The sequence below is a fragment of the Oratosquilla oratoria genome, chromosome 18 (genome assembly GCF_046742065.1).
Source record: "Oratosquilla oratoria isolate Oo_2021 chromosome 18, ASM4674206v1, whole genome shotgun sequence".
NCBI classification, from domain to species: Eukaryota; Metazoa; Arthropoda; class Malacostraca; order Stomatopoda; family Squillidae; genus Oratosquilla; species Oratosquilla oratoria.
This window is the reverse complement of record NC_134794.1, coordinates 54,818,154-54,845,646: the sequence shown is the minus strand read 5'-3', so window position 1 is coordinate 54,845,646 and position 27,493 is coordinate 54,818,154. Positions and strand designations below refer to the sequence as shown.

General features: G+C 36.1%; 1 protein-coding gene across 7 annotated transcripts in view; it reads right to left on the bottom strand.

Moving 5' to 3' along the window:
- smog (G-protein coupled receptor 158 smog) overlaps positions 1-27,493 on the bottom strand; it is a 205,192-nt gene that overhangs the window by 78,777 nt on the left and 98,922 nt on the right. For 5 of the 7 annotated variants that reach the window (XM_076201999.1, XM_076202000.1, XM_076201996.1 and 2 more), the window contains exons 8-9: positions 23,254-23,501; positions 7,869-7,993 (exon numbers count right to left, since the gene is read on the bottom strand). In XM_076201999.1, the coding sequence (XP_076058114.1) occupies positions 7,869-7,993; positions 23,254-23,501 (373 nt within the window). The remainder of the gene's footprint in view (positions 1-7,868; positions 7,994-23,253; positions 23,502-27,493) is intronic. The other 2 variants (XM_076201997.1, XM_076202002.1) reach the window with 1 other exon arrangement.

Sequence of the window (27,493 nt, the reverse complement as noted above, 5' to 3'; positions counted from 1 at the left end):
CCATGTGATGCCAAAGCATGGTTCTTTGGGGCTCCTGTGTATTTATGTCCAACCAGTCTGGGTTCCAGCTTCATAGTCATCATGCCTATGTATGAGGAAGGAAGGGCTCGCTAATTGCCGTATACCAGGGTCTACACTCTGTAAAACTCGTGCGTAGGTGGACATATTCTCTAATCCGGATTTCGGCTCAACTGAGCCTTCTTCAGGGAGTGTGTCAAATGTCATCAAAGTGCGATATTTGACCAAATATCCCTCTACATAAGATTTATGTAGAGGGATATCAAAAATAAATCTAACACATCAAAAGAAAAGAGAGAGGTGATATAATATCTAAGTTAGAAACTGGAATAGATAAATATAAACAAAGAGGATCTTGTGGTAAGGGAAGAAAGAACAAGAGGTCATGGAAAAAAGACAAAAGACCTATGAAACTTACATTTCTGCATACAAACATAGCCGCAAATGGATGAATGATTTCTTGAATGGAAGAAAAATGTGGGTGGTACTTAGAGACAAGAACTCAAATTGGGAAGATATGATAAGCAGAGTCCCACAGTTTGGCTCCAATAATGTTTGCTATTTATATGATATGGATGAAGGCGTGGAATGTTATATGAACTTCTTTGTAGATGATGCGAAACTATTAAAGAGATTAAGTATAGAGGAAGACTTCAAATCTTTTCAAGACCTGGACAAAGTCTAAAAATCGAGTCAGAAGAGTGAAATGAACTTCAACATTAAAAAATGTAGTTGACGATCGATCTGACGATGATCTGTTGGTTGTCAGGCCGGACGGCCCTTCACCGCTTTCACTATGCACTCCAGATGGTTCTATCCTCTGCCAATTCTTTCCAGTCCTCTTTTGGTGCCACCTTTCTTTACTCCATCCATCCATCCATCTGTACCTGGGTCTCCCTACTGGTTGTCTGCCCTCTACTCCTCCTTCCATCACCATCTTTGGTAGTCTGTCTGCCTCCATTCGTACGCAGTGTCCAGCCCACCTTGCTCTTCTTCCTCATATTTCATCCTGAATGGACGGTTGCTGAGTCTGATCTCTAATTCCCCTGTTATGTCTTCGTCTCCATTTCCCTTCTTCTTCATCATATACTGGACCAAAGGATTCTTCTCAGGATATTGTTTTCAAAAATTTTCTTTTGTCAGTGTCCATGTCTCACATCCATACAGGACTGTTGGTTTTATTACAATGTTATAAGTTCTTATCTTAGTTCTTCTGCTGATAGTCCGACTCTTCATAACAGATGCCAGGGCATGGTAACATCTGTTTCCTACAGCTATTCATTTATTTATTTCCATGTTCAATTTGTTTCTCTCACTGACAATGGATCCCAGGTACTTGAACTTATCCACTTTTTTCACCCTTAGTGATCCAACTTGCTCTTCTCCTGGTGTATAATTCCCATTTCTACTTAGTTTCATAATTTCCATCTTCTGCTCATTACATTTTAGGCCTATCTGTTCTGTTGTTCTCTGGAACACTGTAAAGATCTCGTTAATTTCCTCCACAGTCTCGGCCACCACATCAACATCATCAGCATAAACAAGGTGGGTTATCTGACCATTGGATAACTTAGCTCCACCTGGATGGTTGGTAATCTGCCTGACTGCTTTCTCCAGTGCAAGATTAAACAGCAAAGGAGACAGCATACATCCCTGCCTAAGGCCACTGTGTATATTAAAACTTTCTGTATCTTTCAACTCTTACTGTACATCTGCTTCCTATGTAGCACGTTTTAATGAGGGATATTAAGTTAGCTGTAATATTCAGTTCTGCCATTATGTGCCACATTGATAGTCTGTGCACACTATCATATGCTTGTTTGAAATCTACAAATAGCTGGTATAGGGTCTTATCATATTCGTAATATTTCTCCATTAGTTGGCGGACTATGTGAAAATGATCCGTAGTTGATCTGTTTCGCCTAAATCCACACTGATATTCCCCCAACTCCTGTTCTGTGTATGGTTTAAGCTGCTTCATTAGAATTCTTGTGTATACTTTGTATGACACACATAATAGGTTTATCCCTCTATAATTGGCACACTCTAGTTTGCTTCCTTTCTTATGAATTGGAATAATAATCCCCTTTTGCCGTTTTGTTGGTCGTTTTTCCCTATTCCATATTTCTTTTATTAATTTATAAATATCTTTTTCCAGGACTTTCCCACCATTTTTTAGTAGTTCTGCTGGTATTTCATCACAGCCTGGAGCTTTTACATTTTCTAATTCCTTTATGACCATCTTTATTTCAGCTAATGTTGGTTCTTCAATGGGATCTGTATCTATTACTTCTGCAGCCTGGATTGGGTGAGCCGGGTCCGGTCTGTTTAGCAACTCATAAAAGTACTGCTGCCACTGTTCCATGACTTCATTTTCTCCATATAGCATATCTCCACCTGGTCCTTTAATCATCCAATTTCTAGCTTGAAAACCTTTCTTTACAGCTCTCAGCTTCTTATGGTGTTCTTTCACTCTACCCTCACTTATATTATTTTTTATTTCATCTAGTTCTCTATCCAGATCCTCCCGTTTCTTCTGTCTAAATAATCTCTTGGCACTCCTCCTACTCTCTCTCAAGTTTTCTGCTAATCTTCAATCTGATGGGTTTTGTATTAGGTTTTCTCTAATTTTTCTGCATTCTTTAGATGCCTCCTTAAGAAATGTAATAGATATAATACAAGAAAGAGATGGATGGGCTGATTGTGCATTTCTAGACCTAAAAAAAGCTTTTGACAAAGTACCACATAAGAAGTTGCTTAAGAAATTAGAAACTGAAGGAGGAATACAGGGCAAACTACTTAAATGGATGGAAGACTTTTTGCAAGAAAGAAAAATTCCTGGACTTACAAAAAGCTTTCAACAAGGTACCACAGAAAAAAATTATTAAAAAAAAAAAAAAACTGGAATATATAGGAGGGATACAAGGGCAAGGGATCCTACTAAAATGGATGAAGGACTTCCTGATTGGTAGAGAGATGAGAGTAGTACTCAGAGAAAAATATTCAGGTTGGAAGAAGGTGATCAGTGGAGTTCCGCAAAAGTCTGTATTAGCTCCAATAATGTTTGCTATTTATGTGAATGACATGGATGATGATGTGCAATGTTACATGAGGTTCTTTGCAGACAATGCCAAACTGTTAAGGAAAGTAAAACCCAAACAGATTGCAAATCACTACAGGAAGACCTGAATATGGTATGGAACTGGAGTCAAAAATGGGAAGTGGACTTCAATATTAAGAGGTGTAGCATAATGGAGTTTGGAAAAAGTAAAAATAGAATATCAGGACAATATAAAATTGGAACTAAGGAGGTAAAGAAAGTGGAATCTGAAAAAGATTTGGGAGTAATTATCTCAAACGACTTGTCCTATGATAAACAAATAAACAAAATTGTCGAAGAGTCCTATAACTTGCTAAGATCAATAAAAGTGGCATGTACATATTTGGATGAAGAAATAATCTAAAAAATATTAGTCACACTGATAAGGTCTAGACTAGAATATGTGGTGACACTGTGGTCACCCAGTACCAAAAAGAATATAAAGAAAATAGAAAGAATCCAGAAAGCAGCCACAAAAACGACTCCTGCACTTTTAAACTTGTCATATGAGGAGAGACTGGCTAAATTGGAGTTACCAACTCCAGTGGTGATTCTAGGACTATGAAAGTGGGGGGGGCCAGTTCAAGGCCAACATAGATGTGGGGGGGCATAGGAGGTTAGTTGCAAGCAAAATGAACCTTCATGGGTGGGGGAGTTCAGGAATATATATATACATATATATATATAGCTACAAAGTAATGTCATAACACATTCATTAATTTCAACAAGAACCCACCGTGTTGGATAAGAAATGAAATAGATGATATCCAAATATTTCAATCACAGGATGTGATCCTCTTCAGTGGAATACATAGTGGAGCAAAAGGCATGTCTTATATATAGAGAAAGAAGAAGGAACATAGGCAGGGCTTAAGTGGTGTCTAATGCTTTGCTTGGCAAATCACCCGCCTTCACCAAAGATGGTAATAATTTTTGACTGCCCAGGTAGTAATACAGTCTGGTGACCATTGTCCATTTGAGATATTAAAATTAGGAAATTGATTTATCAAGGAGGATTCTATTATTTTCCTTTTGAAACTGCACTTTGAATTAAAAATAATTTTTGCCTTATTCCAATCCATACAGTGGCCTTCCTTGTCTACATGTTGGAAAACAGCAGAATTTTGTTGTGCATATTTAACTGAATTCTTGTGTTCTTTCATTCTTTCATTCATCTCTGTATATAAGACATGCCTTTTGCTCCACTACTCTGTATTCCACTGAAGAGGATCACAGTCCGGGATTGAAATACCGTGAATTGCGGCGTACAACTCGACCTGGCATATAAGTCGGCCTCAAGATTTTTAGCTCAAAATTCTGACTTAGGCCTATACCTACCATATAGGTCGACCCCAAACATATGGTGGGCTACCAGTGGCCCAAAACTTACCTAGTTCTACCGATAAATGAAATAAAGCTATAATAAACTTACCTAGGTCTACCGGTAAATGAACTAAAGCTTTAATAATATGATCCATTTTTGTATTGTGTTGTATAGCAAACACCAGCAGTTACCGCATATTGTATCGGTAATACTTATGTACATAAAATTCGTCAAGTCAACATTACCTCTTTTAAAATATTACCGTAATACCATAGATAGAAGATCATTCCAAGTAGTTTTTAGTTAGTATTGCTGCGTATTGCACTCTTATTTTATTGTAAAACACAGTATGACTGTACCGCACGCCCGCCATTTGCATTAGTAGTGTAAACAATCTGTGACGTCATGCTACCAACCTGTCCGATGATGGTTGAGGTTTTGCTTTTGCAACGGGTCTTCATATTTTTGTAGACATCTACACAGTCTCCAGATATTACCCAGACATCAGTTTGACAACACGTACCCAGGGTGGAGCTTCTCCATTGTTCAACTCGTACTTTAGCTGAAATTATTTTAACCCCATGGCTCCACCAGCAAAAAGAATGAAATATGACGCTAGCTTCAAGCTCAGAGTTGTTGAATGTGCGATCTCTTCAAACAACAGTGCAGCAGCAAGGAAGTACGGAGTGAATGAAAAGCTGGTGCGTGACTGGAAGAAAAGTGAAGCTTCTCTGAAGAAGATGCCTAATAAGAAATGTGCTGCAAGAGCAGGTATCTGTCACTGGCCTGAATTGAAAAACGACTTAGAAGTCTGGGTAAATGAAAACCGTGAAAATGGGTATACAATTACCAGAAATGGCATATGAACTCAAGCACTGAAGTGGGCCAAAGCACACCCAGATGAAAGCAAAATTTTTACAGCAACTGTAAACTGGTGTTCCCAGTTTATGAAGAGAAAAAATTTGGTGTTGAGGGAAAAGACTAAAATTACACAAAAACTCCCTGCAGACTTCGAAGAAAAAATTAAAATTTTCCACAAATACGTCATTGGACTAAGGAAGGGATATGACTACCCACAGTGTCAGATTGGTTACATGGATGAAACCCCTTGTTTTTTTATATGCTTAGCAACAAAACTGTTGACATCAAAGGCAAAAAGACAATTTTGGTAAATATTTGTGTACCTCTTATTTACAACTCGTTGGTAAAGGTTTGCATTTTAGCCCCGCCCTATAAGTCGACCCCTAGATTTGGAAAGTTTTTTAGGCTTAAAAACTCAACATACGCCGCAAAATACATTATATGGATATCATATATTTCATTTCTTCTTATCCAACACAGTGGGTTCTTGTTGAAATATATATACATATATATACATTATATATATTATATATATATATATATATATATATATATATATACATATATATGTATGTATACCTATCTATCTATATCTACATATATATATATATATATATATACATACAAAACTCATTATATATATAGAGATATGAAGGCAGGTTAAGGCGCATAGTCGACTGACATTAACCCCTTCCATACGGTGACGCCTATGTAGGCGTCATGAGGAGCAAGTGGGTATGCGAGGATGCCGATGTCGGCGTCTTGATTATATTTATTGTAATTGTACCTGTGTGACCCCCATACTCTGTAAACTGGCTTCATCATATTTTCTATGGTTATCAAAATTCATGGGTGAAAGAGAGAACAAGCAATACAGCCGTGACTTTATTTTTTATAATGCAACATCGCACGTCTGGCAGCTAATGCCGCCCACGAGATTTTGGCCCAGAGTGAAGGGGTTAATAAATTTAAGAAAGATAGGAGTATAGGGAAGATTCTAAGACATATAGTTTTCCAAACAGAAGTGTGGATAAATGAATTAATCGCGAGGTCACCTGGGTAGAGACTGGAATGTGTGGAAGAAAAGTCACATCAAAAAGACTAAATAATCCTAGCTTCAAAATGGAACAGAACCAAACACGGATCCATAAGTGATTTCAATCTCATTTTTTTGCACAATCTTAAAAGTTTATGGACAAGATAAAAATAGGATATGCAAAAAAACTGGGGGAGCCATGGCCCCCCCAGCCCCTGCCCTAGAATCGCCACTGACCACCTCTTGAGCAAAGAAGAGAGGCAACCTACTGACCATCTATAGAATCATGAAGGGCACAGAAATACTTGATTGAGAAGACTTGTTAAACTGAAACAAGAGGACTTGGAAAGAAACTCAAAAAACATAATTATTGAAGAGATCTGAAGAAAAACAGTTTTCCACATAGAATGGTGGACATTTGGAACAAACTGGATGAAAAAATAGTGTGAGCAAAAACCATTCATGAATTTTAAGACCAAACTAGACACTGCGAGATACAAAGGCGGGACACCACAAGTGTAGCTCCCCTTCCCTTAAATACAACTAGGTAAATACACATACACACACGCACACACACTACTCCTTGCCTACCAGAGTTAAAAAGGCAGGCTTGCAGTACAGTGATTTTTTGTCAGCCGCGGGCAGGACTCGAAAACGGATCAATGAATTAGTGGTCTATCTATTGAATGATATGATGATAATAACATTTGACGTCACAAACTCCCCCCTACTGGAAGGCTAGGACGGTGCTCCTCACAGAGGCTTTTTAGATCCATTAAATACATGATAAATTTTTCTATACTCAACATCAGAATCTGTAGTCTTTCCCACACCAAAAAGGAAAGTAATAGCTCATGGACTGAGCACTTTCATCTATTTAGACATCTTCAAATTAGAAACAAGTATGTATGAATAAAAGAAAGTGGTTGGGTGAAGGAAATGGGGAACATTCATAGGGAAATCTATCCCCATGACCTACAGTCTCCGTTCGTGGGCTGCGAGTGTTTGGACCATCACTCTATTAGTAAAAGAATTACCCAGGAATGGAAACTGTAATTTAAGTAGAAAAATAGAGATCCTAAGAGAGGAAAAGAAGAAAAAAAATAATGACTTTTGAAAATAAATGTTCAGTGATGTATCAGTTTACCTAATCTCAAAATTCAGTAATGCCATAATTATCAGTTTTTGACAGCTTGTTAATGAAAAAAGGAAGAAAAAATAGATTTTGTAAAAGTAAAAACATATAAATGGAAAAAAGAATGCTGTCATACCTGAATCATAAATTAATCCTAATCATAAAGTTAGAATTCATAATATTGTTATGTTGTTTTAATCTTTTTTTTTTAAATAATCCAGGTCACAGTGGGACATCTATCCTAAAGAAAAAATGCACAACAAAAAATTTACTATATACCTTAAACCAAGTGTTATAGAAAAAAAAACAATACTGTATCAGCAAGTGGTTTAAATTTTGACAATTATAGCATTTTGCAAATGCTATCTTGTTTTTAATTTGTTCTCCAGCTTACCTCAAGGACGAGGGCAGTGGCAAGGGCACGTCGCTCCCGTGATTCGTGAAGGTCCTCATTGGTGCCAACAGCACGATGCAACTGCCAGGCCAAGTACAACCCGAAGAGCACAAAGAGCAGCTCACCTGAAATATGTAGTAAAAGGAAGGAAAGATTAACTGTCATCAGAGATTCTCAGATACGTATGAACTCGACAACAGCTAGCAATGCTAAATCTCATGGGCGGGGAGTTGGGGGTGTGTGCGCGTGTAAGGTCACAGCATTACCCATAGATTGGTCATATATGAGCTCTGACCTCTCTTCCAGGAGGGATATAGCTGTCAATCATGAGTCCAACACATGATCCAAGACCATGGTGAATCTTATGCACGTGCACAAACACACATACACACCAACACACATGCACATGCACACACACACACTTCAGCGAATGGACGGCTTGGATGACGTTCTGAAGAAAACTGAAGTCTGTGGATCCCAACGCAAAGAGAAGTGCCTAGTGTTTTTACAGGGTGGGGGGGAAATTGCTCGTGGAGTAGTGGGAAAGTAGGGAAAGAGGAAAAGGGGAGGGATTACTGAGGGAAATGGAAGGAAATGAGGAGGGAGTAGACTTGGCCCAGCCAGACAAGCGAAAGGTAAACAAAAGACTGAGTGATGATGAAATGTCTAATAAAAATGTAAAGATTAGAAGTATAGAGAGGAGCAATACAGTAGAAAGTGACGAGAATATGTTCCAGGGATTTAAAGAGGGTGGGGGGGACACAACCCCTCCCCCCCGACTGATAAGACTAGAGGAGAGAGTTGATAAGGTGATCGAGGACTTGGAACGTAAGTTAGGTAATGTTGACTCCATTTTCCAGAGAATTGAAAGGTTGGAACAACTAGAGAAGGCAAACAGAAACTTAACTGAAGAAATAGAGGACCTAAAAAGACAGTTAGGAAATGTAAAGGAGGAGAATGAGAAATTGAAGAAGAATAGTAATGAAAACAGAGAGAAAATAGCTACAGAAGCTAAAAATTGGAGAACAACCCAAGAAGGGAATAAGGTCTCATTCACTGACATAGTCAAACAGCAATTGAAAGAACATAATGAAGACTCAGTTATTAAAGTGATGAGACAGAAGGAGAATATAGTAAGAGAATTAGCGGACAAAAAGAAATGTATAATTATATTAGGAATGGAAGAGAAACATAACCCAGATAGAACCGCAAGAATCAAGGAGGAAAATGAAAGAGTAAGCAGTTTATTAAAATTAGTCCAGGAAGATGAACCAGAAATTATAAAGGAAATTGAGGAAAAATTCAGACTCGGAAAATATAGTACAGATAAGACCAGACCAATTAAGATTAAATTCAGGTCACAAACAACAGCAGAGAAAATTCTATCCAAAACAGGGAAACTAGCAACAAATGATCAATATAAAAAGGTATGGATAAAAAGAGAAATGAATAAGGAGGAAAGAGAGGCAGAAAAGCAGAAAAGACTTGAAGCTAAGGCAAAAAACGAGGAAAGAACGGAGTCAGAGAAAGAGAGATTCTATTGGAGAGTAGTGAACATGAAAATAAAGCAGTTCGACATACAAAAGAAAAACATAAGGGAAACAGAGAACACAATGGAAGTGGCAGAAAACTAAGAGTGTCTTACACAAATATAGATGGATTGATAACAGGATTGAATGAACTTAATGATTATTTGAAAGAAAAAGAACCGGACATAATGGGAATTGTAGAAACAAAATTAAAAGGCCCACTACCACCCAACAGTGTAGGACATGATGCATACAATTATTGGATTAGAAACAGAGAGAAAAAACAAGGGGGTGGAGTTATGTTCCTGACTAAGAAGGATATAAACGTGAAAGGTGTCATATATGGAAAGAATACAGTAGAGATGATTATGATAGAAGTGGAAGACCGAGATAAGAAGAGCAGAAAATTTGTGATCAATTATGTGCCTCCGAAAACAGCCTCATGGGAGGAGAGTGAACATAAAAGTATGTTAGAGGACACAAAGATAGCATTAACTAAAATAATGGAAGACGGAGGAAGAATAGTTATGATGGGCGACTTTAATTGCAAAGAAATCTGCTGGGAAGAAATGACAGTAAAGAGTGGTGATGACTCATGGGGAAATGCTCTACTTGAGATGATTACTGACCATTCAATGACACAATGGATACAAGAGAACACTAGGTATAGAAATGAAGAAGAACCATCGAGGCTAGACTTAATAATTACATCTGAACCTAGAATAGTGGACAAGATTGAATATAAAACACCAATAGGTAAAAGTGACCACATATTGATTGAACTGGAACTTAATGAAGAAAAATATATGAAAAGAAATGAACAATATAGAAAAGGAAGAATGATGTATGAAAAAACAAACTTTGATAAAATAAGAGAATTATTCCAACAAGAAAACTGGGAAGAAATATACAAAGAATAAACATCAGTGGAAGAGAAATGGAATATTTTGACAAAAATTTACAAAAAAGGAGTGGAAAAGTATGTCCCAAGACAAAAACAAGAAAAAGAATATGTAAAATGCTGGTACAACAAAAGTTGTAAGGAGTTAAAAGACAAAAGAGACAAAGCCTGGACCAGATGGAAAAAAGACAGAAGACCTGAAAAATGGAAAATATATACTGGTTATAGAAATGAATATGTACAAAAGTGCAGAGAGGAAAAAAGAAAATATGAAAAAGATGTTATAGAAAAGTGTAAAGATCAACCAAAACTATTCTACAGATTTGTAAACAATAAACTGAAAAACAAACAAGACTTGGAGAAATTAAGACAAGGAGGAGTTGAATACACTGAGGAAATGGAAATGGCAGAAATTATGAACAAACATTTTAAATCAGTGTTTACAAGGGAAAATATACAACCTGAAGAGATTGAGTGGAAAGAAAAAGTCCCCCCTATGGAAGAAATAGAAGTAACAAAGAATGAAATATTGACACACTTGGGTAATTTTGATGTCAGAAAATCGCATGGGCCAGATGAAATAGCAAACTGGATTCTGAAAGAATGCAGGAATGAACTGGCAGACAAAATACATAGCATAATAAGCAGTTCCTTAAAAGAAGGAAAAGTTCCAGAAGATTGGAAAAAAGCAAATATAGTACCTATATATAAAGGAGGAAATAAAGAAGAACCTACCAACTATAGACCAGTCTCTCTAACAAGTACAATAGCAAAAATATGTGAAAGAATTATCAAAAGTAGATGGGTAAACTACTTGGAAAAAAACAACGTACTAAATCCAAGGCAATTTGGATTCAGACAAGGACGATCATGCGTCACCAATTTAATATGTTTCTATTCAAGGCTAATAGATATAATACAAGAAAGAGATGGATGGGCTGATTGTGCATTTCTAGACCTAAAAAAAGCTTTTGACAAAGTACCACATAAGAAGTTGCTTAAGAAATTAGAATATGAAGGAGGAATACAAGGTAAATTGCTAAATTGGATGGAAGACTTTTTGCAAGAAAGAAAAATGAGAGTAGTGATAAGAGATCAGCACTCAAAATGGAATGAAGTAATAAGCGGTGTCCCGCAGGGAACAGTTCTGGCCCCAATAATGTTTGCTATATATATTAATGATATGGATGAAGGAATTGAAAGCTATATGAGCTTCTTTGCAGATGATGCAAAACTACTGAAAAGAGTGAAAACTGAAGAAGATTGTGAATCACTACAGAGAGATCTAAATAAAGTACAAGAATGGAGTAGGAAGTGGGAGATGGAGTTCAATACAAAAAAGTGTAGTATAATGGAATTTGGAAAAAGCAAAAACAGAATAACAGGATCATATAATTTAGGAGAAGAAGGAATAAAAAGAGTAGAAAATGAGAGGGACCTGGGAGTCATTGTTATGAATAATATGTCACCTGAGAAACATATAAATAAGATTTTTGGAGAAACTTATAATTTAATAAGAACAATCAAAGTGGCATTTACATACCTGGATGAAGAAATGGTGAGGAAAATCCTAGTCACCCTGATAAGACCAAGATTGGAATATGCAGCAACGATATGGTCACCAAGTACAAAAAAATGTATAAAAAAACTTGAAAGAATACAAAGAGCAATTACTAAACTGGCACCAACACTCTCAAAACTATCATATGAAGAGAGACTACAAAAACTTAAACTACAGACACTAGAGCAAAGAAGAGAGAGAGGAGATTTGATAGCTATTTACAGAATCATGAAAGGCATAGAAATTACTGATAGAGAGAATCTGATAAAATGGGATGACAGAAATACAAGAGGACACGGAAAGAAAATAAAAAAAGACAACTATAGAAGAGATTTGAAAAAGAACAGCTTTCCTCACAGAGCAATAGACAGTTGGAACAAGTTAGATGAGAAAGTGGTGTGTGCAAAAACAATACATGAATTTAAAAATAGTTTAGATAAAATGAGATATGAAGACGGGACCTCACGAGCATAGCTCCCCTTCCCGTAAAATACAACTAGGTACAACTAGGTAAATACACACACACACTTCAGCGAATGGACGGCTTGGATGACGTTCTGAAGAAAACTGAAGTCTGTGGATCCCAACGCAAAGAGAAGTGCCTAGTGTTTTTACAGGGTGGGGGGGAAATTGCTCGTGGAGTAGTGGGAAAGTAGGGAAAGAGGAAAAGGGGAGGGATTACTGAGGGAAATGGAAGGAAATGAGGAGGGAGTAGACTTGGCCCAGCCAGACAAGCGAAAGGTAAACAAAAGACTGAGTGATGATGAAATGTCTAATAAAAATGTAAAGATTAGAAGTATAGAGAGGAGCAATACAGTAGAAAGTGACGAGAATATGTTCCAGGGATTTAAAGAGGGTGGGGGGGACACAACCCCTCCCCCCGACTGATAAGACTAGAGGAGAGAGTTGATAAGGTGATCGAGGACTTGGAACGTAAGTTAGGTAATGTTGACTCCATTTTCCAGAGAATTGAAAGGTTGGAACAACTAGAGAAGGCAAACAGAAACTTAACTGAAGAAATAGAGGACCTAAAAAGACAGTTAGGAAATGTAAAGGAGGAGAATGAGAAATTGAAGAAGAATAGTAATGAAAACAGAGAGAAAATAGCTACAGAAGCTAAAAATTGGAGAACAACCCAAGAAGGGAATAAGGTCTCATTCACTGACATAGTCAAACAGCAATTGAAAGAACATAATGAAGACTCAGTTATTAAAGTGATGAGACAGAAGGAGAATATAGTAAGAGAATTAGCGGACAAAAAGAAATGTATAATTATATTAGGAATGGAAGAGAAACATAACCCAGATAGAACCGCAAGAATCAAGGAGGAAAATGAAAGAGTAAGCAGTTTATTAAAATTAGTCCAGGAAGATGAACCAGAAATTATAAAGGAAATTGAGGAAAAATTCAGACTCGGAAAATATAGTACAGATAAGACCAGACCAATTAAGATTAAATTCAGGTCACAAACAACAGCAGAGAAAATTCTATCCAAAACAGGGAAACTAGCAACAAATGATCAATATAAAAAGGTATGGATAAAAAGAGAAATGAATAAGGAGGAAAGAGAGGCAGAAAAGCAGAAAAGACTTGAAGCTAAGGCAAAAAACGAGGAAAGAACGGAGTCAGAGAAAGAGAGATTCTATTGGAGAGTAGTGAACATGAAAATAAAGCAGTTCGACATACAAAAGAAAAACATAAGGGAAACAGAGAACACAATGGAAGTGGCAGAAAACTAAGAGTGTCTTACACAAATATAGATGGATTGATAACAGGATTGAATGAACTCAATGATTATTTGAAAGAAAAAGAACCGGACATAATGGGAATTGTAGAAACAAAATTAAAAGGCCCACTACCACCCAACAGTGTAGGACATGATGCATACAATTATTGGATTAGAAACAGAGAGAAAAAACAAGGGGGTGGAGTTATGTTCCTGACTAAGAAGGATATAAACGTGAAAGGTGTCATATATGGAAAGAATACAGTAGAGATGATTATGATAGAAGTGGAAGACCGAGATAAGAAGAGCAGAAAATTTGTGATCAATTATGTGCCTCCGAAAACAGCCTCATGGGAGGAGAGTGAACATAAAAGTATGTTAGAGGACACAAAGATAGCATTAACTAAAATAATGGAAGACGGAGGAAGAATAGTTATGATGGGCGACTTTAATTGCAAAGAAATCTGCTGGGAAGAAATGACAGTAAAGAGTGGTGATGACTCATGGGGAAATGCTCTACTTGAGATGATTACTGACCATTCAATGACACAATGGATACAAGAGAACACTAGGTATAGAAATGAAGAAGAACCATCGAGGCTAGACTTAATAATTACATCTGAACCTAGAATAGTGGACAAGATTGAATATAAAACACCAATAGGTAAAAGTGACCACATATTGATTGAACTGGAACTTAATGAAGAAAAATATATGAAAAGAAATGAACAATATAGAAAAGGAAGAATGATGTATGAAAAAACAAACTTTGATAAAATAAGAGAATTATTCCAACAAGAAAACTGGGAAGAAATATACAAAGAAAAAACATCAGTGGAAGAGAAATGGAATATTTTGACAAAAATTTACAAAAAAGGAGTGGAAAAGTATGTCCCAAGACAAAAACAAGAAAAAGAATATGTAAAATGCTGGTACAACAAAAGTTGTAAGGAGTTAAAAGACAAAAGAGACAAAGCCTGGACCAGATGGAAAAAAGACAGAAGACCTGAAAAATGGAAAATATATACTGGTTATAGAAATGAATATGTACAAAAGTGCAGAGAGGAAAAAAGAAAATATGAAAAAGATGTTATAGAAAAGTGTAAAGATCAACCAAAACTATTCTACAGATTTGTAAACAATAAACTGAAAAACAAACAAGACTTGGAGAAATTAAGACAAGGAGGAGTTGAATACACTGAGGAAATGGAAATGGCAGAAATTATGAACAAACATTTTAAATCAGTGTTTACAAGGGAAAATATACAACCTGAAGAGATTGAGTGGAAAGAAAAAGTCCCCCCTATGGAAGAAATAGAAGTAACAAAGAATGAAATATTGACACACTTGGGTAATTTTGATGTCAGAAAATCGCATGGGCCAGATGAAATAGCAAACTGGATTCTGAAAGAATGCAGGAATGAACTGGCAGACAAAATACATAGCATAATAAGCAGTTCCTTAAAAGAAGGAAAAGTTCCAGAAGATTGGAAAAAAGCAAATATAGTACCTATATATAAAGGAGGAAATAAAGAAGAACCTACCAACTATAGACCAGTCTCTCTAACAAGTACAATAGCAAAAATATGTGAAAGAATTATCAAAAGTAGATGGGTAAACTACTTGGAAAAAAACAACGTACTAAATCCAAGGCAATTTGGATTCAGACAAGGACGATCATGCGTCACCAATTTAATATGTTTCTATTCAAGGCTAATAGATATAATACAAGAAAGAGATGGATGGGCTGATTGTGCATTTCTAGACCTAAAAAAAGCTTTTGACAAAGTACCACATAAGAAGTTGCTTAAGAAATTAGAATATGAAGGAGGAATACAAGGTAAATTGCTAAATTGGATGGAAGACTTTTTGCAAGAAAGAAAAATGAGAGTAGTGATAAGAGATCAGCACTCAAAATGGAATGAAGTAATAAGCGGTGTCCCGCAGGGAACAGTTCTGGCCCCAATAATGTTTGCTATATATATTAATGATATGGATGAAGGAATTGAAAGCTATATGAGCTTCTTTGCAGATGATGCAAAACTACTGAAAAGAGTGAAAACTGAAGAAGATTGTGAATCACTACAGAGAGATCTAAATAAAGTACAAGAATGGAGTAGGAAGTGGGAGATGGAGTTCAATACAAAAAAGTGTAGTATAATGGAGTTTGGAAAAAGCAAAAACAGAATAACAGGATCATATAATTTGGGAGAAGAAGGAATAAAAAAAGTAGAAAATGAGAAAGACCTGGGAGTCATTGTTATGAATAATATGTCACCTGAGAAACATATAAATAAGATTTTTGGAGAAACTTATAATTTAATAAGAACAATCAAAGTGGCATTTACATACCTGGATGAAGAAATGGTGAAGAAAATCCTAATCACCCTGATAAGACCAAGATTGGAATATGCAGCAACGATATGGTCACCAAGTACAAAAAAATGTATAAAAAAACTTGAAAGAATACAAAGAGCAATTACAAAATTGGCACCAACACTCTCAAAACTATCATATGAAGAGAGACTAGAAAAACTTGAACTACAGACACTAGAGCAAAGAAGAGAGAGAGGAGATTTGATAACTACTTACAGAATCATGAAAGGCATAGAAATTACTGACAGAGAGAATCTGATAAAATGGGATGACAGAAATACTAGAGGACACGGAAAGAAAATGAAAAAAAGACAGCTATAGAAGAGATTTGAAAAAGAACAGCTTTCCTCACAGAGTAATAGACAGTTGGAACAAGTTAGATGAGAAAGTGGTGTGTGCAAAAACAATACATGAATTTAAAAATAGTTTAGATAAAATGAGATATGAAGACGGGACCTCACGAGCATAGCTCCCCTTCCCGTAAAATACAACTAGGTAAATACACACTTTTGTCGGATGGACGGCGATGATTGGAGTTCTGAAGAAAAAGTGAAATTTTCATGGACCTCAATGGAAATGAAGTACCTATTGTATTTACAGGGAAGGGGATAACTCGTGGTGTTGTGGGAAAGTGAGGAAAAAGGAGAAGGGGAGGGATTACTGAGGGAAATGGAAGGAAATGAGGAGAGGGAAGACTTGGTCCAAGAGGCCAGACGTCTTGTAAACAAACGGAGGACCAATGATACTGGTGATGGGATTAACAAAAATGTAAAGATTAGAAATATAGATAAGAGCAGCACAATGGAAGGTGAGGATAATAATTTCCAGGGATTTAATGAGGGTGGGGGGGGATACCAACCTCCCCTGATTGACAAGACTAGAGGAGAAACTTGATATGATCGAACATTGGGAAGACAGGTTTGGTAACGTAACCAAAATTGCGCAGAGAGTTGAAAAGTTGGAAGAACTAGAGAAGGTGAACAAAAATTCAACTAATGAAATAGAAGAATTAAAAAGACAGTTAAAAGAAGTAAAAGAGGAGAATGAAGAATTAAAGAGGAATATTATAGACAATAAAGAGGCCATAGCAAAAGAAGCACAGGGTTGGAAAAAAATCCAGGAAAACAGTAAAGTTGCATTTACTGACATAATTAAACAGCAAATGAAAGAACAAACTGAAGACTCAGTTATCAAAGTGATGAGACAGTAGGAGAATACAGTAAGAGACTTAGCAGATAAAAAGAAATGTATAATTATATTGGGAATGGAAGAGAAACATAACCTAGATAGAACTTTAAGAATCAGTGAGGAAAAATAAAAAGTAAGCAGTTTACTAGAATTAGTTCAGGAAGATGAACCTGAAATGATGAAACAAATTGAAGAGATGTTTAGGCTTGGGAAATATAGTACAGATAAGCCCAGACCAATTAAGATTAAATTCAGGTCACAAACAACAGCAGAGAATATCTTAGCAAAAACAGGGAAGCTAGCAGCAAGTGAACAATATAAAAAGGTATGGATAAAAAGAGAAATGAATAAAGAGAGGAGGAAAAAATGAAAAGGAAAGAAGCTAAAGAAAAAAACAAGACCAGAACAGTCAGAAAAAAAATAATTCTACTGGAGAGTATTGAATATGAAATTGAGGAAATGGACCATAACAGAGAGAAACAAAAAAGAAACAGAGAATACAATGGAAATAACAGAAAGTTAAGTGTCCTACACAAATATAGATGGATTAATAACAAGACTGAATGAACTGAACGAGTATCTGAAGGAAAAAGAACCGGACATAATGGGAATTGTAGAGACAAAATTAAAAGGTCCACTACCACCCAACAGCATAGGACACAATGCATATAATTATTGGATTAGAAACAGAAAGATAAAACAAGGGGGTGGAGTTATGTTCCTGACTAAGAAGGATATAATCGTGAGGTGTGTCACATATGGAAAGAATAGAGTAGAGATGATTATGATAGAAGTAGAAGACATAGATAAGAAGAGCAGAAAGTTTGTAATAAACTACGTGCCCCCAAAAACAGCCTTGTGGGAAGAGAGTGAACATAAAAGTATGTTAAAAGACACAAGAATAACATTAAACAAGATAATGGAAGATGGAGGAAGAATAGTTATGATGGGCAACTTTAATTGCAAAGAAGTCTGCTGGGAAGAGATGACCGTAAAGGGTGGAGAAGACTCATGGGGAAATGTTCTACTTGAGATGATTATTGACAACACAATGACACAATGGATTCAGGAGAACACTAGGTATAGAAATGAAGAACCATCGAGACTAGACCTAATAATCACATCAGAACCTGAAATAGTGGAGATAGAATACCAGGCACCAATAAGTAAAAGTGACCACATATTGATAGAACTAGAACTAAATGAGAAAAAATACATGAAAAGAAATGAACAATATAGAAAAGGAAGACTGATGTATGAAAAAACAAATTTTGATCAAATAAGAGAATTCTTTCAAAATGAAAACTGGGAAAGAATACACAAAGAAGACACAACAGTAGAAGAGAAATAGAATATTTTGACAAAAATTAAAAAAAAAAAAAAAAAAAGAGTGGAAAAGTATGTCCCAAGACAAAAACAAGAAAAAGAATATGTAAAGTGCTGGTACAACAAAAGTTGTAGAGAGTTAAAAGACAAAAGAGACAAAGCTTGGACCAAATGGAAGAAATACAAAAGACCTGAAAAATGGAAAACATATACTAGTTATTGGAACCAATATGTACAAGTGTGCAGAGAAGAAAAGAGAAAATACGAAAAAGATGTCATAGAAAGATGTAAAGATCAAATAAAACTATTTTACAGATTTGTAAACAACAAACTGAAAAACAAACAAGAATTAGAAAAACTACAAGGTGTTGAATACACTGAGGAAATAGAAATGTCAGAAATCATGAACAAGCTTTTTAAATCAGTGTTTATGAGGGAGAACATACAACTTAAGAGATGTCAAGTGGGAGGAGAAAGTCCCCCTATAAAAGAGATAGAAGTAACAAGGAAAGAAATAATGAATCACTTGAGTAATCTCAATGTCAGAAAATCACATGGACCACATGAAATGGCAAACTGGATTTTGAGAGAATGCAGGAATGAACTAACAGACAAAATGCATAGTCTAATAAGCAGTTCATTGAAAGAGAGAAAAGTTCCACAAGATTGGAAAAGAGAAAATATAGTACCAATATATAAAGGGGGAAACAAGGAAGACCCTACTAACTATAGACCAGTCTCCCTTACAAGTACAATAACTAAAATTTGTGAAAGAATCATCAAAATTAGATGGGTAAAGCATTTGGAAAAAAATAACGTACTAAATCCAAGGCAGATTTAGACAAGGACGACCATGCGTCACAAACTTAATGTGTTTCTATTCAAGGCTAATAGATGTAATACAAGAAAGAGATGAATGGGCTGATTGTGCATTTCTAGACCTGAAAAAAGCTTTTGAAAAGATGCCACATAAAAAATTGCTAAAGAAATTAGAAACTGCAGGAAGAACACAGGGCAAACTGCTGAAGTGGATGAAGACTTCTTGCATGAAAGATAAATGAGAGTGGTGATAAGAGATAAACACCCTAATTGGTATGAAGTGATTACTGGAGTTACACAAGGAACAGTTCTGGCCCCAAAAATGTTTGCTATATATATTAATGATATGGATAAAGGAATTGAAAGTTATATGAGCTTTTTTGGGGATGATGCAAAATTGTTGAAAAAAGTGAACACTGTAGAAGACTGAGTCACTATAGAGTGATCTCAATAAGGTATGGGAATGGAGTAGGAAGTGGGAGATGGAATTCAATATTAAGAAGTGTAGTATAATGAAATTTGGAGGAAGCAAAAAAGAATAGTGGGACCATATAAATTGGGATAGGAAGAAATTGAAAAATGTAGAAAATGAGAAGGACCTGGGAGTCATTGTTATGAATGTCCCCTGAGAAACATATTAAAAAAAAAAAATTGGAGAAACTTATAATTTAATAAGCACAATCAAAGTGGCATTTATATACCTGGAGGAAGAAATGGTGAAGAAAATACTGGTCACTTTGAGGAGACCAAGATTGGTGTATGCAGCAACGATGTGGTCACCAAGTACAAAAAAAATGTATAACAAAACTTGAAAGAATACAAAGAGCAATTACGAAATTGGCACCAATACTCTCAGAGCTATCATATGAAGAGAGACTAGTAAAACTTGAGCTACAGATATTAAAGCAAAGAAGAGAGAGAGGAGACTTGATAACTATTTATAGAATCATGAAAGGCATACAAATTATTGATAGAGAGGATCTAATAAAATGGGATAATAGAGATACAAGAGGACATGGAAAGAAAATCAAGAAAGACAGTTATAGAAGAGACCTGAAAAAGAACAGCTTTCCCCACAGGGTAATTAGATGTTTGGAACAAGTTAGATGAGAATGTGGTGTGTAAAAATGATACACAAATTTAAAAACAGTCTAGATAAAACGAAATATGAAGATGGGACACCATGAGCATAGCTCCCCTTCCCGTAAATACAACTAGGTAAATACACACACCCCATCTTACTCAAGTCATAGATTTCCCAACAAATGGTAAGAATAGCTTTGACCTTATCATGACTGACCTGAATCAATACTACTTACCACCCCTGCCCCTACCACCCATGGGATGCAGCACTCTCCTCTCTATCTTCTGGCCCCCAGTTCCCACCACCTCCCCAGCTGTGGGCTTAGCTGTTGCCAGGACTCATAGGCCCACCCCTGACTCAATCATGAGTGTTTGAGCAGTGGATAGTACACCATCCCTGGTCAGAATTCACCGAATCTCATTAAAGGTTGGTCACCAAATCTCATTGATTGGTCAGAGAATCTTATTACATTGACAGATTGGAAAAATTACAATGGTGAGCCACAAAACTGATTCCAAATATAAAAAATAAATCATACAAAAATCAACTAAAACATATGAATCCATTTTCCCTAAAAAAGCGTAGACTCAGAGGTGACTTGATACAGGTCTTTAAGATTCTGAAGGGAATTGACATCAAAAGTGACAATTTTCACACTGAATGAGAATAAGACAAGAAACAATGGTCTCAAACTGTCAGGAAATATATTTAATTTGGAAGTGGGTAGAAACAACTTCACCAACTGTGTAGTTAATAAACGGAATAAACTTCCTCCAGAGGCAGTGCAATGTAGTTCAGTTCAAAGCTTTAAGATTCACTTAGATAAACACCTAAGCAAGATGATGTAATGCCTACCACTTATTTTATAACATTTGTTTGTTATTATTTGTCTGTTTGTTTATTATTTGCTTGATTTTCATTTATTATTAGCTATCTGTCAATTTATTATTACTTACTATTTACCTGTTTACCTGTGGGAGGGGTGTGGAGTGTATTTAGGGATGAAATGGGTGGGAGTGTTTTTATGCCTTTCCCTTTTTGGCTACCTCCCTTGGAAGGGGGAAAAAGCCTTGGTATATGTATGTATGTATGTATATTATTTAACAATACCTATACATATATCTATTCTATTCATTATTATTTACATTATAATTCTTTTTATCACTATTATCATTATTTTTGCATCCAACCTAGTTATGGACCAAAAGGTGTCCTGTCAGCATGCTCTCCCTCTGTAATCCCTTCATGATCCTTTGTAATGATGTTGACACCTAGAGGGATAATTATGTTAATACCATCACTGAGGCTTATAACCACTTTTTTTTGCACCAAGACTCTGACCATGCTGCACCCCTCAGACATTCCCTGGATTACACCATGGATTAAATAACTGATGGGACAGAGGAACAAACCATTCTATATAGACACCTGCCTTTACAGGAGCATTTGCAACAAAATCATCCATGAAATTAAGACTGCCAAAATGTCATATTATCCAAGCAGTCAACCATCTCAAACAGGTAAATAGAAGCCAATGGTACTTTAAGATCAAAGAGCTATGTGGTCTGAACAACCAGTCATCTTCTCCCCCTTGCACTTCTCAGTCACCCCCTGAATAGGCAGCACAGGAGATCAAGTCACTTTGCTACTATATATCAGTCTCCCCAAGCTCAACCCCGCCCTCCTCACAGCCTACCTGCCATCCTCTTCCTGTTTAATTCACCCTCGTAAAGGAACATTACCTACTTCCTACAGAAAGATATGGTGAATGGCATTCTTACATAAGTGATAAATAGAAAGTTGAAAGAGATAGAAGAAATACAAAAACATAGAAGGGAACAGTAAAACAAGGAAATATTGGACAAACAGCAACGGCATGCATGTGGGTATGGTGGTGAACGGACAATACCCTAACGGACAAACCCCAATCGGAACGTTAGGTTAGGTTAGGTGATGATAATAACAATAACAATAACCACAACAATAATAAATAATAATAATAATAATAATAATAATAATAATAATAATAATAATAATAATAATAATAATAATAATAATAATAATAATAATAATAATAATAATAATAATAATATTAATAATAATAATAATAATAATAATAATAATAATAATAATAATAATAAAAGATAATACTATGAGGGAGTTTACACGGTCTAACGGTTCGTCGAACGCGGTTCGACAGACACGTGTTTAAGTGATGTGTGAACGGGGTATTTGGGGGTTTAAACGTGTTCGACAGCCAAATACCCCCATTCACACGTTCACACATCACTTTAAACACGTATGATAGAAATACAAGAGGACACGGAAAGAAAATCAAGAAAGACAGCTATAGAAGATATGAAAAAGAACAGCTTTCCTCACAGAGTAATAGACATTTCATTTGGAACAAGTTAGATGAGAAAGTGGTGTGTGCAAAACAATACATGAATTTAAAAATAGTTTAGATATAATGAGATATGACAACGGGACAGCACGAGCATAGCTCCCCTTCCCGTAAAATACAACTAGGTAAATACGTGTCTGTCGAACCGCGTTCGACGAACGAACCGTTAACCGTATAAACCCCCTCTTATAATAATAAAAAACATAAGTAGTAGTGGTAGTAGTATTCATTGTAATAGTGATAACAAATGAAATAATCGATTAAACAATTATATTTATTATGGTCACTCTAGTAATTATATCTAGTGAACTATCCTGTGAAAATTATACAAATAAAAATTCTTTTGGTTTGATATGCGTGGCAGTGTGTATGATGAATTATTACCACGGTTGGTGATGTTTCACTTTCATTCAATAGGCTGAAATACTGAAATAATCTTTTTTTATTATTGTTTGACCACTCTTGACGGACCTCCTTGCTCACCTGCTTCTGTGACGTACTCCCACCACAGGCTTTGGCACACATTGAAGGCGAGTCCCTCGGGCGTGTGCCCAACAGTGAGAGGCGAATGGCCCTCGGTGGCCAGGTGGGCAGTGAGGGCTGCCCATGCTGCCAAGTATCCGGCCACGAAGACGACCAGTCCGCCTAGGTACTTGAGCAGGTCCCTGTCCCGGATGACGTACCGGTGAGCTTTCCGAGTGCGGTGGTCAACCAAGCTCCTGTCACAAAGGAGGAGATGGGAGTGGCATCAGGTGAATATGATCACATGGTTCTAACATATCTAATAATCTATAAATCCCATCGGATCAATCACGATCTCCACAGATTTTAGTCTAATGTTAACAAGCCCAAAATCAAGTTGAAGAAATTGAAAACCACATTCCACTCACCCGTTCCTTTCATTTGCAGAAAATATACGGATAAACAAGTAATAACAAACGATCAACGTCGTCATACGACCGCCAGCAAACAATAACATTCGTGTTAGCAGGAAATTGTAAGTGCTCTACATTTTTATGTAGACAAGGGTTGCGTGGTGTGAAGGACATGGAGTAAACCGTTTGTGAGTGGTTTGTGCATTGTGTTTGTGGTAAGAACAGTAAATGCTACGTAAAATACATGTGTACATGCTAAAAGAAAAAATAACAAAGCAAAGCGATTTTGTACCATATGAAATACTGTCTTTCCCAGTGGTCATTCTTTTACACGCACGTACGCACACACACACACACACACACACACACTTTCAACGAACGGACGGCTTGAAGAACGTTCTGAAGAAAAGTGAAGATTGTGGATCCCAACGCAAAGAGAAGTGCCTTTTTGTATTTGCAGGGTGGGGGGAAATTGCTCGTGGGGTAGTGGGAAAGTAAGGAAAGAGGAGAGGGGGAGGGATTGCTGGGGAAATGGAAGGTAATGAGGAGGTGGAGGAAATGGCCCTGACGGGCCGCCGTAAGGTAGACAAACGACCCCAAGACGAGTTGGATGATGACGACATGTCTAATAGGAATGTGAAGATTAGAGGTATAGATAGGAGCAATATAGCAGAAAGTGATGAGAATATTTTCAAGGGATTTAAAGAGAGTGGGGGGGACACAAACCCCCCCCGACTGACAAGACTAGAGAAGAAGGTTGATAAGGTGATCGAGGACTTGGAGAGTAGGTTAGGTCATATGAACACCATTTTACAAAGGGTTGAAAGATTGGAAGAACTGGAAAAGGCGAATAAAAACTTAACTGATGAAATAGAAGAACTAAAAAGACAGTTAAGAGAGGTAAAGGGGGAGAATGAGGAATTGAAGAAGAATAGTAAAGAAAACAGAGAAACAATAGCTAAAGAAAGTAAAAATTGGAAGCAAACCCAAGAAGGAAATAAGATTTCATTCACTGACATAGTCAAACAGCAATTGAAAGAACATACTGAAGACTCAGTTATTAAAGTGATGAGACAAAAGGAGAATATAGTAAGGGATTTAGCAGACAAGAAGAAATGTATAATTATATTAGGAATGGAAGAGAAACACAACACAGATAGAACCACAAGAATCAAAGAGGAAAATGAAAAAGTAAGCCAATTACTAGAATCAGTTCAGGAAGATGAACCAGGAATTATGAAACAAATCGAAGAGAAATTTAGACTCGGAAAGTATAGCACAGACAAGACCAGACCAATTAAGATTAAATTCAAGTCACAAACAACGGCAGAGAATATCTTATCCAAAACAGGGAAACTAGCAACAAGTGAACAATACAAAAATATATGGATAAAAAGAGAAATGAATAAAGAGGAAAGAGAGGAAGAAAAGCAGAAAAGACTGGAAGCTAAGACAAAAAACGAGAACAGAACGGAGTCAGAGAAAGAGAGATTCTATTGGAGAGTAGTGAACATGAAACTAAGGAAGTTCGACATACAAAAGAAAAACATAAGGGAAACAGAGAACACAATGGAAGTGGCAGAAAACTAAGAGTGTCTTACACAAATATAGATGGATTAATAACAGGATTGAATGAGCTGAATGATTATTTGAAAGAAAAAGAACCGGACATAATGGGAATTGTAGAAACAAAATTAAAAGGCCCACTACCACCCAACAGTGTAGGACATGATGCATACAATTATTGGATTAGAAACAGAGAGAAAAAACAAGGGGGTGGAGTTATGTTCCTGACTAAGAAGGATATAAACGTGAAAGGTGTCATATATGGAAAGAATACAGTAGAGATGATTATGATAGAAGTGGAAGACAGAGATAAGAAGAGCAGAAAATTTGTGATCAATTATGTGCCTCCGAAAACAGCCTCATGGGAGGAGAGTGAATATAAAAGTATGCTAGAGGACACAAAGATAGCATTAACTAAAATAATGGAAGACGGAGGAAGAATAGTTATGATGGGCGACTTTAATTGCAAAGAAATCTGCTGGGAAGAAATGACAGTAAAGAGTGGTGATGACTCATGGGGAAATGCTCTACTTGAGATGATTACTGACCATTCAATGACACAATGGATACAAGAGAACACTAGGTATAGAAATGAAGAAGAACCATCGAGGCTAGACTTAATAATTACATCTGAACCTAGAATAGTGGACAAGATTGAATATAAAACACCAATAGGTAAAAGTGACCACATATTGATGGAACTGGAACTTAATGAAGAAAAATATATGAAAAGAAATGAACAATATAGAAAAGGAAGAATGATGTATGAAAAAACAAACTTTGATAAAATAAGAGAATTCTTCCAACAAGAAAACTGGGAAGAAATATACAAAGAAGAAACATCAGTGGAAGAGAAATGGAATATTTTGACAAAAATTTACAAAAAAAGGAGTGGAAAAGTATGTCCCAAGACAAAAACAAGAAAAAGAATATGTAAAATGCTGGTACAACAAAAGTTGTAGGGAGTTAAAAGACAAAAGAGACAAAGCCTGGACCAGATGGAAAAAAGACAGAAGACCTGAAAAATGGAAAATATATACTGGTTATAGAAATGAATATGTACAAAAGTGCAGAGAGAAAAAAAGAAAATATGAAAAAGATGTTATAGAAAAGTGTAAAGATCAACCAAAACTATTCTACAGATTTGTAAACAATAAACTGAAAAACAAACAAGACTTGGAGAAATTGAGACAAGGAGGAGTTGAATACACTGAGGAAATGGAAATGGCAGAAATTATGAACAAACATTTTAAATCAGTGTTTACAAGGGAAAATATACAACCTGAAGAGATTGAGTGGAAAGAAAAAGTCCCCCCTATGGAAGAAATAGAAGTAACAAAGAATGAAATATTGACACACTTGGGTAATTTTGATGTCAGAAAATCGCATGGGCCAGATGAAATAGCAAACTGGATTCTGAAAGAATGCAGGAATGAACTGGCAGACAAAATACATAGCATAATAAGCAGTTCCTTAAAAGAAGGAAAAGTTCCAGAAGATTGGAAAAAAGCAAATATAGTACCTATATATAAAGGAGGAAATAAAGAAGAACCTACCAACTATAGACCAGTCTCTCTAACAAGTACAATAGCAAAAATTTGTGAAAGAATTATCAAAAGTAGATGGGTAAAATACTTGGAAAAAAACAACGTACTAAATCCAAGGCAATTTGGATTCAGACAAGGACGGTCATGCATCACCAATTTAATATGTTTCTATTCAAGGCTAATAGATATAATACAAGAAAGAGATGGATGGGCTGATTGTGCATTTCTAGACCTAAAAAAAGCTTTTGACAAAGTACCACATAAAAAGTTGCTTAAGAAATTAGAATATGAAGGAGGAATACAAGGTAAATTGCTAAATTGGATGGAAGAGTTTTTGCAAGAAAGAAAAATGAGAGTAGTGATAAGAGATCAGCACTCAAAATGGAATGAAGTAATAAGCGGTGTCCCGCAGGGAACAGTTCTGGCCCCAATAATGTTTGCTATATATATTAATGATATGGATGAAGGAATTGAAAGCTATATGAGCTTCTTTGCAGATGATGCAAAACTACTGAAAAGAGTGAAAACTGAAGAAGATTGTGAATCACTACAGAGAGATCTAAATAAAGTACAAGAATGGAGTAGGAAGTGGGAGATGGAGTTCAATACAAAAAAGTGTAGTATAATGGAATTTGGAAAAAGCAAAAACAGAATAACAGGATCATATAATTTGGGAGAAGAAGGAATAAAAAAAGTAGAAAATGAGAAGGACCTGGGAGTCAT